This window comes from Homalodisca vitripennis, chromosome 5 (genome assembly GCF_021130785.1).
Source record: "Homalodisca vitripennis isolate AUS2020 chromosome 5, UT_GWSS_2.1, whole genome shotgun sequence".
Lineage (NCBI taxonomy): Eukaryota > Metazoa > Arthropoda > Insecta > Hemiptera > Cicadellidae > Homalodisca > Homalodisca vitripennis.
The window spans coordinates 144504151-144524888 of record NC_060211.1 but is presented as its reverse complement, the minus strand read 5'-3'; the positions used below and the strand labels follow the sequence as shown (position 1 = coordinate 144524888).

Sequence of the window (20738 nt, the reverse complement as noted above, 5' to 3'; positions counted from 1 at the left end):
AATTAATAGGTATATATCTTGACTGTAAACTAAGCCAGCAGTGCTATTCAACAATAATGTAGACCGTTCTGGGTAGTATATCTTTTTAAGTAAATTAGCAAACTATGTGATCTTAAACATGTTAACAATGGCCTACTTTGCATGTTCTAATAACAAATGATGAGGCAATTATTTTTATTTTTTTTAAATCTCATTTAAGTCTCAGCGTCAGCTATGCCTGCTTTGAAGTGCACTGGTGTTTTATTATTATTACATGATTGGACCTCCCTGGAATTTGAACCCGTGATCTCTCGGTTAGAGAGCCGAGACTATAACCATTAGTCTACGCAGGAGGACAGAGGCAATTATAGAGATTCAACAATTTTTATACAAAAAAAGAACACTGTGGATTTTGAAGAGTTTGGCAGAAATAGAATCATCTAGACATATTTTCAGGGAACTGTGTGTAATAACTTGGTAAAGTTAAGTTATTTAGTTTTTCCTTAACTGATGGGTAGAGAATCCTCAGTGACCTAATAATTAGAAAAGAATTACATCAGTATTTTACAAGAAACAATTATACATTTAATACCAGTTAGTTTACAAAAACTAGGGGCAACCATATTTATATGCAGATTAAACCGTTTACCCGAGAACTGTAGTTTGTTATACAAATTGAAATTAATGATAGATAATTGATTATAAGAATGTTTTATTCTATAGAAGAGTTTATAGCCTGTGTTATCAGTTTTAGTCATTCACTTTTCTTATTTAAAATTTTTAATGTGTTTTATCTTGTAGGTGAGCTGAGAGTTAAAAAATTAAAAATAAATTATACTTTTACATGTAATGTAAGTTATCAGATGGGTATTATTCATTCTGTATGTTCAAATTGTTATTTTAACTTTTTTTAAATTGAATTCTATATAAATGTTTAAACATAATTCAACTCTTGAACAATAATTAGTCGTTAGTCAATTGATACCTTTAATTTGGTGAAGAGATCTGCCCAAGAAGTATAAGAATCAAAGGTGATCTTCAAAGTAACATTTCATTAAAACATAAATGGAACATACCCTTTCTGTGGAAATACAGCCACAGATCTTGGCTTGTGAAGATCGGTACTGATGATTGTGCGGCGACAAGATCCGTCAAGTCTAGAGACCTCTATTATTCTGCGTCCGAAGTCAGTCCAGTAGATATTGTTGGCCATCCAGTCCACTGCCAGACCATAGGGATTTGTCAAGTTGGTGGATATTATGTCATGCGTGCTTGAAAAGTTCAGCATATTCACCGCCCTAGTAACACATTGGTTTAAATATTATGAATAATATTGTACACAAATAATATCTACAGGTATCACAAAGTATCAGCCGTCAAAAAGTGTTGATTAAAATACTGAATGTAGTGGGTGCAACTTACTACTGTTCCATCTGTCCTGAACTCAGTACATGTCTCGTTGTCACAGTGAAAGTGTTGAACAATGTTATGGTAGGTTCTTTGACAGAATTATTGTTTTCCATATAATTAACTGATCTTGTATCTATGTATTTCTTAATTTTATTTTCATTAACTACCATGACCAATACCATCATGAAAAAGAAAATCAGTCCAATAATGTTTCTTTCACAGAAATTCACCAACATATTTAATTTTGACGTTAAATAATTAAAAATATACTTACCAGCAGGTTTCATGTACTCTAAATGGGTTAATTACTAGGATCCATACAATAAAGGTTTATTGCAGTGAGAGATGCAAAAAGAAAGACCTTTAAAACTCTCCTATAAAAAAGCTCCATCATCAATAAAAAGTGGCAACTTCATAGTACCGATAGTGGATAGTGGTAGATATGGTCTGAGAATGCTAGTTAGTCTCATGGAGAGTCACTTCTCTCAGATTCTGAGTTGCATCGAGTACTCGGCTTACAAAGTTAATATTGTTTGCAAACTCAACTGCATAAGTATGATTTTTAAACCACCAAAGGTGAAAATAATAAAATTTGTACTGCTTGGTTATTATAATTTGATTTTTAATTATTGTAGGGTTTTGATTTTGGCATAATTAATTTCAGTTCTATACCGTATGTGTTTTATGTTACTCTCTTTAACAGTACAGAAAGATAGCCACGTTAGCCTTCTGATGCTTAATACTTTTCACAAAGTGTTGGACCTTATTGAATATTAAATCCAACACAGAATGATATTCATCATATTTCAAGAGCCATTTTAGGTAATCCAAGTCACAGTCGAACATGTCATATTTGAGAGGAGGCATCACCTGTTTGTTGCTCCCGGCTTTAGCAAGAGTACCTTAAAAGTGGTTGTGTTTGCTTGTGGCTTCATGGATTTCGTTAAAAATTACTGTTGGAATTGAAAAATAGAAATAAAAATAGTTGGTATCTTGTACACTTTTATAACTGATGCTAAACAGCTGATTCCTTTCAATTGACAAAATGTTTGTTGCATGGGCAAGCATACCTATAAGTAATCATACTCGCTTATTCATTGACGGATTTTCTTGAACAAAGTTACAAAAACTTATTGTTATAAAACTTGCAAAATAATTGGTACCTTGTACATTTGTTATAACTATATTGGTGTCTATGTCATTGTACTTTAAACAATTTTCAACAAAATATTGAAAATTGACCATTTTGTTAATATTACAGAAAAAACAAAACCAACAATTTTTTTAGTTTTCCTCTTATTTCTTGTAACCTATCTGCAAAGTTTGATACCTATAGCTTTACTAGTGCTAGAGATAATAATTTTTGTATAAGAAATACAAAAAGGTGGCTTGACCTATTTTTATGAAACATTTTTTGTTTGGAATCATGAGTACTATAGGCCACAGTAGTTTGTGACACCCTTTTGTGAACACTGTATATGTAGCGCAATCACCTGGCAAGTAAGAGATCCAGGTTTGAGTCCCTATGGATCAACTACTTTTTGTGATTCAATATTTATTGAAATAATAAACATATATGTGCTATATTACACAGTTTGTGGAAACGATAACTGTCCCAAAAAAATCCCAAACAAGTTGAAACTTGGTGCAGAAATTTATCTTATAAATATCTTTGCTAAGTTCATTGGCCAGCTCGATACTACATTTCATTTCAATATGGTGGCAGTTTAAAATTTAAAAAATTCACAACTCCATTATTTATTAACCAAGAGTGGCCGTTTGAACTTCTTTGATTTTTCAGAAAACCACAACTATATTATTTATGGATCTAGAAAAAACAAAAAGTTATCTGGAATGCATAAAACATTTTGAAAACACTTTTCAAGATATTAAGCATGTTATAAGTACAAAATCTTCCTACTTCTTTTAGCTGAGCCGGAAGATTGGTTTACATTTACATCTGCTCACTTTTACTACTTTGTATTTATTCAATGATGTTGTAGATTAACAGTGCAATCTGACAGTTCTGGTCATGTAATATTTTGTCTTTAATTCTTCATAGAACATTTAAGTTTCACATTGTTAAAAATCAGAAACTGTAAACTGATTAGATACAATGACACCAAAGAAGTGTTTATATTTTCTTATACTAACAATTTTGAAATATTTGTGTTAAAACATAGATTCTAATTTATATTTAAAGGAATTAATCATTGTGTTTTGATAAGCTTATAACAAATTAAATCAGAAATAAAAAAATTAAAATCAGAAACTGTAAACTGATTAGATACAATGACACCAAAGAAGTGTTTATATTTTCTTATACTAACAATTTTGAAATATTTGTGTTAAAACATAGATTCTAATTTATATTTAAAGGAATTAATCATTGTGTTTTGATAAGCTTGTAACAAATTAATGCATTTATTTGCATACAATTGGTATTATTATTTGAAGGAAATACTAACATATTTGTAATAATAGTAGATTAAATCTGTTCTTTTAAGAAATAAAATAGGATTCAGTGAGATAAGTAGAAATTTGCTTGTATTTTAAAAATAATTATTGCAATAATAGTTTAATAAACGAAATAAACAACTCTCGATAACATTTGTTGAATTTTGGACTTCACCCCAAATTAATTAAATTAATAGAACTAACATTAACTAGTACAAAGTCTAAAATAAAGTTTAGAGGAGAACTTTCAGAACCATTTCAGATAAAGACTGGCTTAAGACAAGGTGATGGATTATCACCGCTTCTTTTTAACTGTGCATTAGAGTACGTCATGAGGGAATGGGAAAGAAATAACCAAAAAAACATAAAGATTGGATATCAAAGGGACAACATTAATCTGAACTGTTTGGGGTTTGCTGATGACAGCTCTTTTGGCCAATGACATTCAGGAAACAAAACAGCAAATTAAATCTTTACAAGATATAGCTCAGAAAATTGGTTTAAAGATATCGTTTGAAAAAACAGAAGTTTTATTAACGCAGCCTCCACTTGCAAATAAAATAAGGTTGGACAACCACAATATAAAAATTGTGCAGAAATTTAAATACTTAGGAGAAGTAATCACTTATAACCTGAATGAAAAACCATCTTGGCAAAGTAAAATAGACAAACTAACTTAGATTAAACATGCTACTAAGAATACGTATAATAAAAGATGTCTTTCAATAAATACAAAATTAAGACACTACAAAACAGTTGCTCTGCCACAAATTACATACGCAAGTGAAACAATATTTAAAACAACAAATACTATTGCAATAGATAAGGTTATTAAGATGCAGAGAAGAATAGTCAGAACTTGCTTAAACAAAAACTATCAAGTAGACGGAGTTTGGAGACTAGCTTCCAATGAAACAGTCTACAAAAATATAGAACCTATTACAAGTATAATTAAAAAGAAACGAATATCATTCCTGGGGCATTTGTTGAGAACACCTGAAAATAGAATTAGCAGGAAAATAGTAGAAAAACTGTGGTATAGTAAAAGTGACATTAAATGGATCACAGAATTAAGGGAAGATATGAGAGAGTTACAAATTACAGTAGAGGATTTAAAACACAAGACAAACACATTAAAGATATTAAATGACAAACACTCTACACTACAGCTGAAAAGAAACAAACAACGAATAGGAAGAGTGGTTCCGGAGGAGGAAAGAAAATTACGCTCGGAAAGGATGAAGAAATATTGGATGGATAAAAGAAGAAAGACTAGAAAATATAAAGTGACTAAAGTGGTCCAATGTAGGCCATAAAATTATAAATAAATAAATAAATAGTTTAATTGGGATTGGAAACATTGGTTTTGAAATAATGATTTAATATTAATACCAAATCACACATTAATATGTCTTAGCATCTTGGTAATTTCTGAACAACATTAAATAACTAAGAAGTAAATTTTAACACAAAGTTTGATAGTAAAACTGTAAATGTAACCGTGCAAAGAAAATGTAATTATCATTTTGAAATAAAATTAGGAACATAATATAAAACAAAAGTTATTTTAATGTTAACAACTTAAAGTTTTCCAACAAAAAACCACCTTGCAATAATTGCACATTGAAATAGCAAGGAGTTACCTGATGAGATGGAGGTCGAAGTCACTATAGAAGATGAGACTTTTATTCCAGTGGAAGTCGATGGCAACAGCATTGCCTATTCCTGTGATGGGGAGGGTGACATCAAACTTATCGTCTGTATCAAAAGACACACGGGCCAGGTTGTTCTGTGTGATCAGCAGCAGGTAGGAACTGGGCTGGTTGTGACAGGTGCGACCATCTGTATGCAGCAATATACCAGTGGGACATGCGCAGGTGTAGCCGTTAGGCGCACGCAGGCACAGGTGTGAGCAACCACCATTGTCTTCTCCACAGGCATTCTCAGCCACATTATCCGTCTGGTAACAATCCTTATCATTCAGTGAAAAATCTCTGTTATTTGTTTACAAACACTTTTCATTTAGTAGGTTTCATAGACAGAATTCTAGATTTTATTTGGGTATTCAGCAAACTTGGAATTGAAATTCTCAGACTTGCCTATGTAGGATGAAATGTCTATAATTTAAGATACCGGAATGATTCTGAATATCTGACTCAACTCCTCTACACTAAAACATAATTTAGTGATGCTATTTATAGTATTTGTCAAAAACACAGCAATGGTAGATGGTATAGAGGTGGGTGACAAAACAACAGTATGAATTTACAGAGAGGCTTTATTTGAGAGTACATATTATATGTTTACTATGTATAAAATTAAAGGACTGGATAAATTCTTAATTTGATATTGTTGCACATATTCCTAGTTTAATCTGATTGCTGACAGAATTCTTGGATTTTTAACACTGATAATCTCATTATACAGTATAGGTGAAATTATCTGATTGGTTAAGAAGGGCACTTGAAGATAAACTAATCTTATTTATACAAGATTATTAAAAAATAATGCTGTAAAAGTAACATTAATTTATTTGCAAACAAAGAGTCACAAAATCATGAACCGCATGAAACAATTTGCTATATTAACAAGTTTTAATGTTCATTGCAAAAATTTCAATTTGCACTACAGATGCTTGATATGAGTGTTGTTATTTACCCTGCAAATATTCAGGTGACATTGAAGAATGGTGCAAGATTAACAGTTGGTACTTCTGTTTGCATTAATTAAAACAGTTGATTGTTGCAACAATGGAAAGGGCCGGTTTGTAAGTTTGTTTTGATAAGATTATGTTATGTCTTGGTTGAATATCACTAAAATAAAATGGCTAGCACAAAGCAAGAAAAAAGGTTTTAAATTTTTAAGTCTGCTCGAACTCATGCTGTTGTTAGTGTTCAATGGAACCTTCAAAGGAAAGTTAGAGGATCCTCCTCATCTGAACAGCATAACTTGTTGGGTGAGGCAGTTTGAGACAACTGGGTGTTTTTGTGCTAAGAAACATTTGGGCTGTACACAGACCGTGGAGGACTGTGGAGAGAATTGAAGCTGAGAATGCATGTAGTTCTAAAACTTCAACTCGCAAAGTTATTAGGTATGGAACTTCAAATACCACATTTTACACTTCATATGGTGTGTCTTGCACAAAAGGGTGAGACTCCAACCTACAAACTGCAACTGTTGCAAGCATTAAAGCATACTAACAAGCCAAAGCACTGACATTTTTGCCTTGCTATGATTGAACACTTTGAAATTCATGAATTTGCTGGACAGTATAGTATTTAGCAATGAGATTACCTTTTACCTCAGTAGACAAGTAAATTACCACAACATAATTGAATACGGGGATTAGAAAAACCAAGGGAGTGTATTGAATACGAAAGGGATTCACCAAACTGTAACTTTTTTGTGCTCTTAGCAACCATAAAGTGTATGGGTCCCTTCTTCTTTATTGAACACGCTGTGTCTTGTATAATGTATTTAGATATGATGTCAGAATAGCTTATTCTTTAGTTTATGGAGTATACATCCTCCAAACATAGTGTTTCAGCTAGATGGCACTCCTGTACACTACAAATCTGAGGTACATGAGTTTTAAAATGTTATGGTGCCAGACAATTGGATTGCTTACACTAGAAATGAAAACAGATATCTGTTGTGCTGGCGGCCGTGTAACCTAACTTAACTAAGTACTTGGGATTTTTTTTCTGGGGGTTCTCAAAGACAAAGTTTACTACTGTACTATACCTCAAAATCGACAAGGCTTAAGTCAACGTACAACAGAAGCTGTGCGATCCATAACACAGGAAAGTTGCAGAGTGTGTGGGCGGAGCCGGGCAAGCAGAGTGTGTGGAATATTAGCTGGATATTTGTATAGTAACTAACAATACTCATATACTTGTACTTGTAGTGTACAGTAACATTTGTTAGTATAACAAATTAATTGTTTTGTGCATTTTCCATGACCTTATGACTCTTTACAAATAAATTAACATTATTTTTGGAACATTCTTTTTGAATAACTTAGAAGGAATATGAATTATACTTCAGTCCACATGTAACACCCAGCTAATGATGACTAATGATTTGATTGCTGGTTGCTATAATTTTTTCTGAGGTATGTAGACAATAGTGTCTTGTAGCCATAGATTTAGCTTTCCCTTGAGTGTCTTGACTGGTTCTTGTTTGAGATGGTCTGGTAGGCGGTTGAAATATGCTGCTCCCTTGTAAAAGGGTTTCCTTCCAAACAGGCTGAGATGGTGAGTTGGTTGTGTGAAGTCTGCAGCATGACGAGTATTGTGCTGGTGCATGTCTGCCTGAGCTGTGCTGTATTAACAGCATGTAGAATCACTTCTTGAATGTGAAGTGATAATACTGTGAGGATCTTTAGCTCTTTAAAAGCGTCTCAACAGCTTTCTCGTGGGGCAATATTTGCAAGGCATCTTGATTGCTCTTTTTTGTTGTACCAGAATCCTCTCTAGATTGGTATTACTTGTGCCTCCCCAGGTTGCAATACCATACCTCATGTGTGATTCAAATAAGGCAAAGAATGCTGTTTTTGCTGCTTCCAAGCCACTTATTTGTTTTAGTCTCCTAATGACATAAGTGCATGATGAGAGCTTTTTGCAGAGGCCGTCTATGTGCGCTGTACAGGACAGGGAAGAATGTTATTCTGAGGTACTTTGTGCTGTTTTTTGACTCTATATCTGGTAGTGTTATGTTAGTGTTGTTTTTGTTTCTGGTAGTAAAGGTTAGCTGAACTGTTTTCTTTTCATTAAGAACCAGTTCGTTTGTTGTACAATACTGTTTGGTAATGTTGAGGGTGGTGTTAGTGTTTCTGGTGAGTGTTTCCAGTGATCTATGTGCCAGTGTGATGGCTGTATCGTCGGCGTACATTACTGTATGGCGGGAGTCATGTAGCCAGCTTGGGAACTCCTCTACGTACACTGATGAGTTCTGATTTCATCTTCTGTTTGATGTTGTTATTTGTGTAGTGTATCTCGACAAGCTGCCTCCTGTCATGTAGGTAGCTGTGAAACCATTTTTCCGTTGTTCCTGTCACACCTAGAGCTCTTAATTTGGAAATTAGTCTGTTATGATTGAGACAGTCGAAGGCCTTGCTAAAGTCTAGGAATAGGCTTGTTACTTTGTTTCCCTCTTCTAGTTCATCAATTATATGTTCTGTGAATTGTATCAGGGCAGTGGCAGTTGACCTTCCTTTAGGAATCCATGCTGTTGGCTTGTGAGCAGTTTGTTTTGCTGTAGGTGAAGGAGAAGATTTTCCAGAACTACTTTTTCTATTATTTTTGAGGAAGTTGAGATGAGGGAGATTGGCCTATAGCTACCCGTGCTTGTGTTTTCGCCATTTTTGTATTTCGGATACACTTTTGCAGTTTTCAGTAGATCAGGGAAAATTCATTGTTGGAGTGATTTATTTGTGATATCTGTCAGGGGGATTGTTATCTCTTCTTTGCAGATCTTGATTAGTTTTGCTGATATCTCGTCAATGCCTGAAGAAGTCTTTGGTTTAAGTGAGTTTATGGCTTCTTTTTATATCAGAATGCGTCACAGGTTGAAATTGGAATTCAAAATTTGCTGCTGGTGCTGGTTCATCTTGTTGTGAGGGGTTTAGGCTAATGTTACTGGCTTGAAGTGTTCTGTCTGCATTTGTGGCAAAAACGTTGTTGAAGCAATTTGCTATGTCTGCTGGGTCTTCTATGGTTTCATTGCCTTTTTGTAGCTTCCATTCAATGGTTGTGTTTGATTTTGCCTTTCTTTTGTTATTTATTACTTGCCATAGCGCTTTGGGCTTGTTATCAGCTTGTTCTATGTGAGCTGTTGCTTGTTTTCGTTTCAGAAGCTTTAGTCTTATGTCGTAATCTTTCTTTCTTGCTGCTGCCTCTACCTTGTCCTCAATCCATCCTGTAAGTTGTTCTCTTTCCAGAGCTTGGATATATATATATTCTTTAGTCTTGTACATTCTGCATCCCAGCACTGTATTTCTTTACAAGGTTTTCTATTTGTTGTTATTTGAGGGCGTACTCTGTTTAGTGTTTGCTGCAGGATTTCGTGGAAGTCACTATAGGCTTAATTGGCGTCATTTGTTAAGAGTACAGAGTTCCAGTTTTGGCCCTGAAGACTTGTTTTGAAACAATCTGTAGATTTTTTGTTGAATATCCTTTTCTTCTCCCTTTCACGTGGTGGGTTGATTTTTTTGGCTTTGCACTGAGATGGCTTGTGCTGTGTGGTCTGAGAGGCCTGATGTTATTACAGCTGTTTGGATGAGATGGTCGTCGATATTAGTACAGATCCAGTCAATAGATTTGGCAATTTCAAGAGTAATTCGCGTAGGCGGTAGGTTCTCTCGGACAATACCAAAAGAAGCGAGGAGTTTTTCAATTTTGTTGTTGTCACTTTTTTCAACTAAGTTGTCAACATTTATATCTCCCATAAGGATCGTTCTCCTTTTTGTTTGTAGGGCAATTTCGAGTTGGGCTGATAAAATGTTGACTGCATGGTTCAGGTTTGCACTTGGATACATAAAGCTCATTGAAAATATCTAAATCCCAAACAATATTCTTCTGGCAAGTAATTATGTACTCCAATATTATAAGCTAACAATTAATTATATTATCATGTAATTTTATGTACAATATAAACTAAGCAGAACAACGTCTTTAAAATTACAAATATATTAAGAAAATGTTTAATAATTTTATTTTATTCATAACTGCACTAAATCTAATAACTGACAGCCAATCTCATATCACTTAATATGTTTAATATTTTATATTAGTTATTGATTATTATTCCAATTGCCTATGTTAAACTTTATACTGAATGTTCCACAGATCTCTCCCACTCAAGATAGCTTTATACTAAAAAAAATTTGCTTAATAGAGGAGTTTCTGAATAAAATGAAGATTATCGAAAACTGTTTTCTATCTTAGATCACCTGAAAGCAATTTTGTTTTCATTTAATTGATATTTATTATTAAGCCTTTTATAACATTTATATGGATTGTTGGCTTTCAATTTGTCTCTTTCATTTTCTTTGTAATATGTAGGATATCATTAATCCAATGATAAATAATAATATATACTAGGAAAATTTTATTCCCATACCAACACCAAAATTTGATCTTGATTTTCGATTCTGAATTCAATAACAATTCTTGTATAAATAGTTACTAAGAATAGTACCTAACTAAAGAATTTAGACAAGCCAGTAAGATTTGAATTCCAATTACCAGGCTAGAAGCATTTTCCTCTTCTTCATCATATAGATATTGAAAAGAACATGCTTTTTTGAGAAGAAAAATAAAATCCATCCAATATGATAAAGTTAAGCCTGTTCTTCTTATCCTATCTAAATTCTCATGTTAAACCCTGGTTTTTGCCCTTTTTTAACATAAATAGTAGCTAAGAATGTAATATTCTAAATCGTTTGTTACCATTAAAGAAAATCTGGCTAGTAGGAGATGTTTGAAAATAATCTAAGGTATATAAACATATATATATTTTTATAACAAAGGAAAACTACACAAATTACAAGATAAAAAAAATTAACATGTCTGCTTTTAGAGATGAGAAGCGGGCTTCCGTGCATAAACGCTATGGATGCGCAGCAATGGACAAATATAGACAGACAACGAAAATAAGAACTGTAAGAATAATATTGTTTATACAGTTATGATAATTTGTTTATCTATTTACGTTTAGTGATTGGTAATTTGAATACTGCCATTAAGCTGTTTCTGTGAATAGTCACAACAGACTTGAGGTAATGAGTAATCATAAATAAGTAAAAAATAAAGTAAATATATAAAATACGAACTGTGAACAAAATTTTATTGAAAAAACTAACTGTAATTAATTGTTCTATCTTTATTTTTCCATACAGAAATTATGACTATGACTATAGAGCTGTAGCATAAAAAATTGTTGACACTACTATGAATTGAGGTACCAAGTATCAGGATCTTATCCATCCCTAGTAAACACCTTGAATAAATATTATATTAGTATGGCAGTTATAGTATCTTGTTAGAAAATTTTCAAGAAAACATTGTTTTGCTCTATAAAGTGTTTATAATAGTGAATGGTTTGCACTACCAATGTATTACAAATAAATTGTAACTACTTAAACTATATTTCACTTAAAGTTCTGTATAATATTACTTAACACCTTTACTGTGGCTCTATAGTGTCTTGAGTACTCTCACTCTGGTCTGCGCTATAAAGTGTCTGCCGCAGTAAATGAGTTAAATCAAGAGCACTTTTCTCTTATATCAAATTTATTGTTAAAAATCAAACATCAACAAGATTACTCATTTATTTTACTAGCAAAACAATAATAATATGATTCAAAGTTTGTGAGGTTGTGGCTACGATACCTGGATGGAGCGAATGTCCATGAGGCCACGCAGACCGCTGCGTATCACGGTGGGGTCAGAGCCATTGATCTTCTCAGCACGATGCAGAGCCTCAGTCTCCCAGTCTGTCCAGTAAACATGAGAGCCTACGATCACCAGGCCATAGGGGTGTGGTAGTTCTTGCAGTACAGTCCGCCGTCCCCCGCCATCCAGCTGGATGGACTCTATCGTCTTCTCCTTGGCATCGTTCCAGTAGAGCCTGCCTGCTGGGCGATCAATAGCCAAGCCGTTGGGCCAATGGATGTTATCTGATACCAGAATTTTTCTGGAACCATAAAATTATATCACAGTTTGAAAAAGACTACAAATTTTGTGTCTTGTTCTCACAAAAAAATTAACCTTAGGAAGCTGATCAAGATGGTGATGATTTTATTTATTAGAAATAACATCAATTGATTTACCTGAAAATATTATCTAGAGTAAACTGAGAATGAATTAAACATGTCTTTATCATTTCTATAAAAAATGAATAAACTAATGATAGAGATAAATAAATTTGTCTGTATCATAAAGATAGTTTAAATTTTAGATAAAGACAATCATTGGGTGAATATTTTGTACTCTTAAAAAAATAATTTTTATTTTTTATGACTTATTACATATTTAAAATATGATAAACTCTTGCAGAAATCCTTTTGCATTTCCATAATATATTTAAAAACTTAAATTTTACACCAAAATATTCGGTTTGTAGTAAAGAAAGTTAATACTCTTTCAGATTTTCTGTATTTTTACATTTGATACTAATACTAGTGTGTTATTTTACCATATCTCATGTCAAGATTACTAATTTAGAATGATTTCATGTGACTATGGTTTAAGATCCATACAATGTAGTTATATACATTTTCAGTTTAAAAAATTAAAATAAAATTGGATTTATCCAATCAGTTTTTTAAGGATTTCCATAAATGATCAATTATATCAGTCTCCCACCTTAGATATTGTTTATATCCTTTTATTTTGCATTAGGAAATCAGTGTACCTGTCACTGCCATCCATGCCTGCCTGCTCGATGCGTCCGGTCTCCCCCCAGTCTGACCAGTAAAGGAGGCCCAGGTGGTAGTGTATTGCCAGTGCACGTGGTTTTACTTTGTCAAAGTTTGACCAGAACAGCACTTTGCGGTTTGTTCCGTCCAGCTCGGCCACTTCAATACTCTTACGCTCCCCATCAGTCCAGTAAAGCTACAACATCCCCATAATCATAACACATCTTAAAAGAATAGGGTGAAAGAAAGAAACCCATTTACTGACAAGAAAACTTACCTTCCTGCCAGTGGAATCTACCACTATACCATCGGCAGCAACCAGACCATCTCCTACAACAACCTTTATGTTGTGGCCATCTCTGGTGGCTTTTTGGATTACGTCCAAGTCTGTGTCAGTCCAGTAGATTTCGCCTATGACAACAGACACAGCACTTCAAGATTTGCCACAAAATTAAATACTTTACATAGATTGAGTTTGATTAAAAAATTTATAATTTTTAATTGAATACTTAAAAGTTTCTATACAAATTAAATTAAATTATTTTAAATAAAATTGTAATTTTTTAAGTAATGAAAAGTTACTAAGTAAATTTTATTTAATTATTCTTTAATTTTTAAGTAGCAAAATATCTTATTTATTGATGCTCTCAATTGATAAACTTCTATTAACTGTTGTTTTTATTTCTTGTGTAAAACTGCATGTACCTACCGTAAGTAAATTTACATTAAAAGCAATCTCAAAGTTTAAAATTGTAATTTTTCTTCAAAATAGTTCAAAACAAATAACAGATTTTCAATATTATTCTGTATTTATTATAAATTGCAAATGATATTGTCAATTTTTCATATTTATAGTAATTATGAGTGGTTATTACCCGAAGGATACATTGGCTAAGATTGAATCTTAGCTAAGAAGAGCAATCTTCTCAGGTAGAGCAGATTGTTCTTAGATTACTATCTCCGTTAGGTTGGCCCTTAACTAGAGCGACTGACTCTTGGGTAAAGGAAATTAGAGCACATGATGACATTCAGGTAGTAGAAAAAGTAGTAGAAAAGGTAGTACAAAGCAGAAAAAGTCAGGTAGTAGGTTAGGTAAGTGTTTGCTCTTTTTTTCTGAAAACCAATATATTTTCCCTGGTTAGAATTTGTTTACACTTAATCAATAAACTACTTTTAGTGAGGACCTAGTGGTATATGTCTCACTAGTCATGTGTAGTCACTGTTAACATTTTACAATTCATACGATGTGTCCTCACACGGTTGTCCTCTACTGTATTTACCAGTTTTCCGATCAGCATCAACTGCCCTAGCACTTTTGAGCTCAGGCAAGGGCAGAACCACATCCACTATATAAGGCACATCCAAGGAAATCTGGCGGATGTCTTCTCTGTGAGCAAAGATCAGAGAGTTGGTAGGGCCTGGCACACAAGTCTTCCCATCATCCTGAAACACACAGGGTCTTAGACAAGGTTCACTGCTTGAACCATTAATGTTCCTTTATTTTGAACACTTTAAAAAATATATTACTGGCTCACTCATAATTATATATTATTATCTAATAAGAATACTATATATGAAGTATAAAACTAGGATAACAGGTGTTTACCATGAGTTCACATTGATTATATATCCTCATTACCTCTGATGATTGAAGATAAGGTGAGGTTATGATATCTGTTATCTTGGATATCATGATTAATTGTATATATATTTTTACATATTGCATAATATGTTGTGATCCATAAAATAAAGTGAAAAGTTTTAGTTGTTTATTAAAAATATGATTGAATATTGACAGTCTGCAGTCTAACGAGATGACAAAGCTGACCTACCATCAACTTGATGCCGATGGGGCAGGCGCAGGAGTGCCGTGTAGGAGGAGGGGCTAGCAGACACAGATGTGAGCAGCCACCATTGTTGGCATGACACATGGATGGCTGGATCTGGCGGTTGCGGTGGAATATTCTCACATCCATCAGTCCACTGACACCGGACCTGTACAATAAGCTCTGGTTAGTTGTTCCAAATAAACAGTTGTCTGGGTAATCTGGAATTGAAATACATATTAACATAACTGTTATCTAAACTACAACTGTAACATTAGAATTCCTCAGGTCTGTGGTTTGCATGTGACGCACTAAGGCCTCAAGAGATAGAGCGATCCCCTTCTACCAGAATCATCATCTAAATAAAAAGTACCCCAATTTCCCTAGACATCATCATGAATCAGAGTACTTGCACCACTAAATAATATTATAAATTTTCAATAAATACATTAATACGTAAATTTGATGTTACATACAAAAGTAACACTTAACAGACAGATGAATCATAATTGAGAGCAGAGTGCTAAGTTTGTAAAAATCTACCTTAGTCCATTTTCGAATTCTATGCCATGAACTTTGTTACTTACTTTTTATGACTCTGAATAATTGTATTAAGCATTGTTAAACATAAAAAGCAGTCCGAAATGTATATGTAACTGCATCAGATTTGTATTGAAAAATTAAGTTAGTGGATCCAAGACAGCCAAAATTGTCAATTGCATCAAAATGAAGTATTTACTACACAAAATTGTTCAGTAATGGTTTCGTATCAATGTTTGTAGATAAAAAAATGTAAAGGGAAGGGATATTTGAAACTCACTCCATGTATACATAATGCAGTGAGTATATGATGGGAAGGGCTGATTCAATGCGAATGTTGAGTTTAGTTCTACTACAGATTACACACAGATTTAGTTCTTTACTTTTTCTTACACACAGATTTCGGATGCTGCACATAAGAAGAAGGTGAACTGGAGCTAAACTCATCACTCCATCTAATACAAAGAAGCTGGGTAGGCTAATTCTGCTATCTGATATCATATTATTTTTTAAACAGAGTAAATAAACTATATACTATTTTATTACTTTAGGAATGATAATAGGGATGCACCATTCCTATGCAACAAATTGCAACACAGTGAATTTTAGCAGTATTTACGATAAATCCTGACAAGTAAATGTGTGGTTATCTTTAAGTCTACCTCAGTACAGCTCTGTCCTTGCCAGTGTCCTTGTTGGCCATATGGATGCTTGCAGATACCCAGTCTGTCCAGTAGATCTTGTCCTTGAATGTAGCGAGACCAAACGGGTGAGGCAGGTCAGTGTCTGTGAAACATTAACATGCTGCAACAGTCTCATTTGTTGTGACAACACTAATTGTTCTAACTTAATTACAAACAATCAGGTCAACTGGTTAAACCTTATTCCTACTAGATTGGGTTATAAGATGTAATCTTAGATTAGAATATAAAAAAGTAAACCTAAATTAATTTATAAGAAAATTCAATCAATCAATAAATATTTCTTTATTACATGAACATTAAGTACAGTAATATAGTCAAACATAGTATAATGTAATAGGAAAAGTCACTTAGGTGTTTGTTGCATCCAGGAACTCCTCCAGGGTGTAGAGTGGAGTCTTGACAAGGAATTCTTGAAGTGCTTTCTTCAGTGCGTTTCCAGTTAGCAATTGGAAGTCTTCTGGCAGTTGATTTCTGAGTTTTCGTCCTATGTAGGACGGTTTTCTTTCAAAGAGGGCTGTTCGATGGCGGGGTAGAACATATCTGGAGGCATGTCGTGTGTTGTAGTCATGGAAATTGTTGTAAGTGTCAAAATTGAGTCTGTCAACATGTAGAATTGTTTCGTATACATACAAGGCTGGTACAGTCAGAATGCCTAAATTTGGATACGCTTCCCTGCAGCTTTGTCGAGATTCAAGATTGGCGAGGGATCTAATTGCCTTTTTTTGAAGGGTGAGTATCGTTTTCAGGTTTTCAGTAGAGCTGCCCCAGATGATAAGACCATATCTAATGTGGGACTCTACCAGTGCGTAATAAGCAGCTTTGACGGATCCCTGAGTACCCACTGATTTGAGTCGCCTCATAACGTATATGTCTGCGCATATTTTATTGGAAATGGTGCTCACATGATGACTCCATGAAAGTGTACTATCGATAGTTTGGCCCAGAAATTGTGTTTTATCAACTACTGATATGTCTGGAATATTTGTTGGTATTTCCTTTTTCCTACTGAAATGCACTTGCGTTGTTTTATTAGGATTTATTGCCAGATCATTCAGTGCACTGTATTTGATGGCTTGTTTGAGAGAAGTCAAGGAGTTAAGGGATAGTTCATCTGCTGTGTCGTTTTTTATAAGAAGGGTAGTGTCGTCTGCATACATTATGCAGTCAGTACTGGAGCTGGCGATGAAAGTAGGGAAGTCATTAGTTAGAAGAATAAAATGAACTGGGCCAAGTACCGATCCTTGAGGCACACCTCATGCCAGTGGTTTTGGAGTTGATGTGTACGATCTGGTGATGCAAGATTCAGTATGCTGTACTGACAGCAATTAATTATATTGCTGGAAAGAGTATAGAAAAGAGAAAAAAATAAGCATGATTACTGAGTTAATAATTATAATAACGGATCCATCGAGTATATTAACTTAATTGGAACTAAGGATGAAACATCAAAATTGATTTATGATTAGGGTAGGCCGTACATTACATGGTAAGGTTTTTATTAGACCAGAAACAACCTGAATATTTATAAACCAATTAAAACATAATAAATTATGGACTTCTTGTTATATTTCTGTAATATAGGATATAACATGGTGAAAATACAAAATATTTTTTTCAATATTAAGTGTAATAAAAACTGAAGACAATAAAACAGTTATAGAAATATTAGGTGGAGTAGAAACTGGACAGGTATTATAGGAAACACTGATATCAAAATGCATGATTCCATCATAGTTATTATCTGTAATTGACCAGTCAGTAATACAAGTAATTCGATGACGAAATAAACTAAGATGCAACTCGAAGGTTACTCATGTTTTTCTAAAAATGTCTATCTAGAAATGTATCATATTTAATTTCCCAACTATAACAAGGGAAGCTGGAGTTTTTAACAGATGCAACTCGAAGGTTACTCATGTTTTTCTAAAAATGTCTATCTAGAAATGTATCATATTTAATTTCCCAACTATAACAAGGGAAGCTGGAGTTTTTAACAGATGCAACTCGAAGGTTACTCATGTTTTTCTAGAAATGTCTATCTAGAAATGTATCATATTTAATTTCCCAACTATAACAAGGGAAGCTGGAGTTTTTAACAGATGCAACTCGAAGGTTACTCATGTTTTTCTAAAAATGTCTATCTAGAAATGTATCATATTTAATTTCCCAACTATAACAAGGGGAGCTGGAGTTTTTAACAGATGCAACTCAAAGGTTACTCATGTTTTTCTAAAAATATCTATCTAGAAATGTATCATATTTAATTTCCTAACCATAACAAGAGGAGCTGGAGTTTTTAACAGATGCAACTCGAAGGTTACTCATGTTTTTCTAAAAATGTCCATATAGAAATGTATCATATTTAATTTCCCAACTATAACAAGGGGAGCTGGAGTTTTTAACAGATGCAACTCGAAGGTTACTCATGTTTTTCTAAAAATGTCTATCTAGAAATGTATCATATTTAATTTCCTAACCATAACAAGAGGAGTTGGAGTTTTTAACAGATGCAACTCAAAGGTTACTCATGTTTTTCTAAAAATGTCTATCTAGAAATGTATATTTAATTTCCCAACTATAACTAGGTGAACTGGAGTTTTTAACAGAGTTCATAAGCATATTTGTTTGGATTCTAGAAAGTAACTAATATTATGTTGTAAAACATCATACACGTGAAGTATGTGAACAGGTAGTAAGTTGAACAACAATTTGAGGTGTGCATACATCTTTTCTGAATTAAGGTGTGCCACTATGAACAGAACAGGTAATGTAGAAACAGGCACAGGCATTAATACTACTGTTCTCAACTGTTTGTTCAGTCACTTTTACCACTTTAAGCTGTAGGACTCTAGTAACATACATCTATGTAGGATTGATTGTCACAATTGGAAGCAACCATCTAATATAGAAATAAGTCTATTGAAAGAAACATTATTCATATTTGAAATGATGGGTTTGAAACATTTCTTTTTACATTTAATTCCAATTTAAAAGGCTGTTAATACTCTAGAAGAGAAGTCCCTTCCAGTACTTATTATATCTTCCATTTTCAGTTACTTTATTCAGTTCAGGGCAGTGGCGTAACTAAGACTTGGTTTTTGGGAGGGGATGAATCTGATTGAAGTGCACACTACACCGGTGGTAGGGGAGGAGTATGGAATAAATCTAAATCTAAATAAATTAGTCCTAAATTCAAAGTAACACTTAAATATAACACTAACATTTATATGCTGTATTTCAAACTATTTGAATTTTTGTTATACATATATTTATTATTATTTTAGGGCTTTTGGGGGAGGGTTCATCCACTTCATCCCCCCTTAGTTACACCTCAGGCATATAACACTGGTTTGGGAAGGATTGGTGATTTAGACTTTTTCTGTAGGATCTGGTTTCTTATTTTATCTAACTAAATCTGGTGATTTCTTAAAATAATTGATTTCTCTACTTTTATTTCAGACAATTCACTGAACACCCTGAGAACTCACTGATTAGGACAGTCCGATGTTTGCCATCCAATGTGGAGTACTCGATGGCCTTGGTGCCTCCGTCTGCCCAGTAGAGGCGGCCTTGGTCTCGGTCAATCGCCAGACCGTTGGGCCAAGTCAGATTAGTGGTGATCAACGCCTCACGTCCAGAACCATCCATACCGGCTCGCTCTATCTTGGCCACCTCCCCCCAGTCACTCCAGTACATATACCCACCTGCGACACCATCTTGTACTCACAGTCAATTCTTAAAAATAAAAATACTTACAGTTTGAATTTCCAAACTATTTAACCAGTATATGAAAATAATGTAAATAAAATTATATCTATAATGAATTCTATAATGAATTCATTGAATCATTTGAAGTTTAAGATTAAACTTGATTAACTTATTAATCATTTAATAATGTCTGATTAGCCATAATCTAACTACTTGATCAATTCTGATTAAGATTGATACTTTACATCTAATCTCAGGAAAATTGGTCAAACATTTGTCAGAGTAGATCAGGTATTATATCTCGATTGGACTTGATAAAAAACTGTCATGTCAGTCAAATTTAGATATTTTAATTTGTTCAATAGCTAAACAAAAACTATCAAAATTTCTCAAAAGATAAAAATGTATTTAATAAATTACATTGGAATGTTAAACCACTGCATTAAACTACTAAAATACTAGTGAAATTCTTATTCATTGTAAAACATTGTAAATTTATTCAAACATTTTAATTTTGTAATAATTTAAAAATACAGCGCCTACAAGAAACAAATACAAACTATTTAATAAATTCAGGATGTAAGTTAATTTGTAGACCCTAATAATTAACAAAAAGTATGGTTTATAATATAAAATAAGTCGAGAAGAAGGGGTGTTTAAAAACAGGTTAACAACACTTAGTGCAGTCATTGA

The 20738-nt window shown here is 33.4% G+C and overlaps 1 protein-coding gene across 1 annotated transcript in view; it reads right to left on the bottom strand.

The window, feature by feature from the left end:
• The window catches only part of LOC124362974 (low-density lipoprotein receptor-related protein 4-like), a 52416-nt gene that overhangs the window by 12778 nt on the left and 18900 nt on the right, over window positions 1–20738 (bottom strand). Inside the window, exons 17-25 of the mRNA XM_046817896.1 lie at window positions 19826–20041; window positions 16296–16419; window positions 15100–15262; window positions 14548–14710; window positions 13545–13678; window positions 13264–13463; window positions 12240–12543; window positions 5490–5806; window positions 1056–1277 (exon numbers count right to left, since the gene is read on the bottom strand). Coding sequence (XP_046673852.1) covers window positions 1056–1277; window positions 5490–5806; window positions 12240–12543; window positions 13264–13463; window positions 13545–13678; window positions 14548–14710; window positions 15100–15262; window positions 16296–16419; window positions 19826–20041 — 1843 coding nt within the window. The remainder of the gene's footprint in view (window positions 1–1055; window positions 1278–5489; window positions 5807–12239; window positions 12544–13263; window positions 13464–13544; window positions 13679–14547; window positions 14711–15099; window positions 15263–16295; window positions 16420–19825; window positions 20042–20738) is intronic.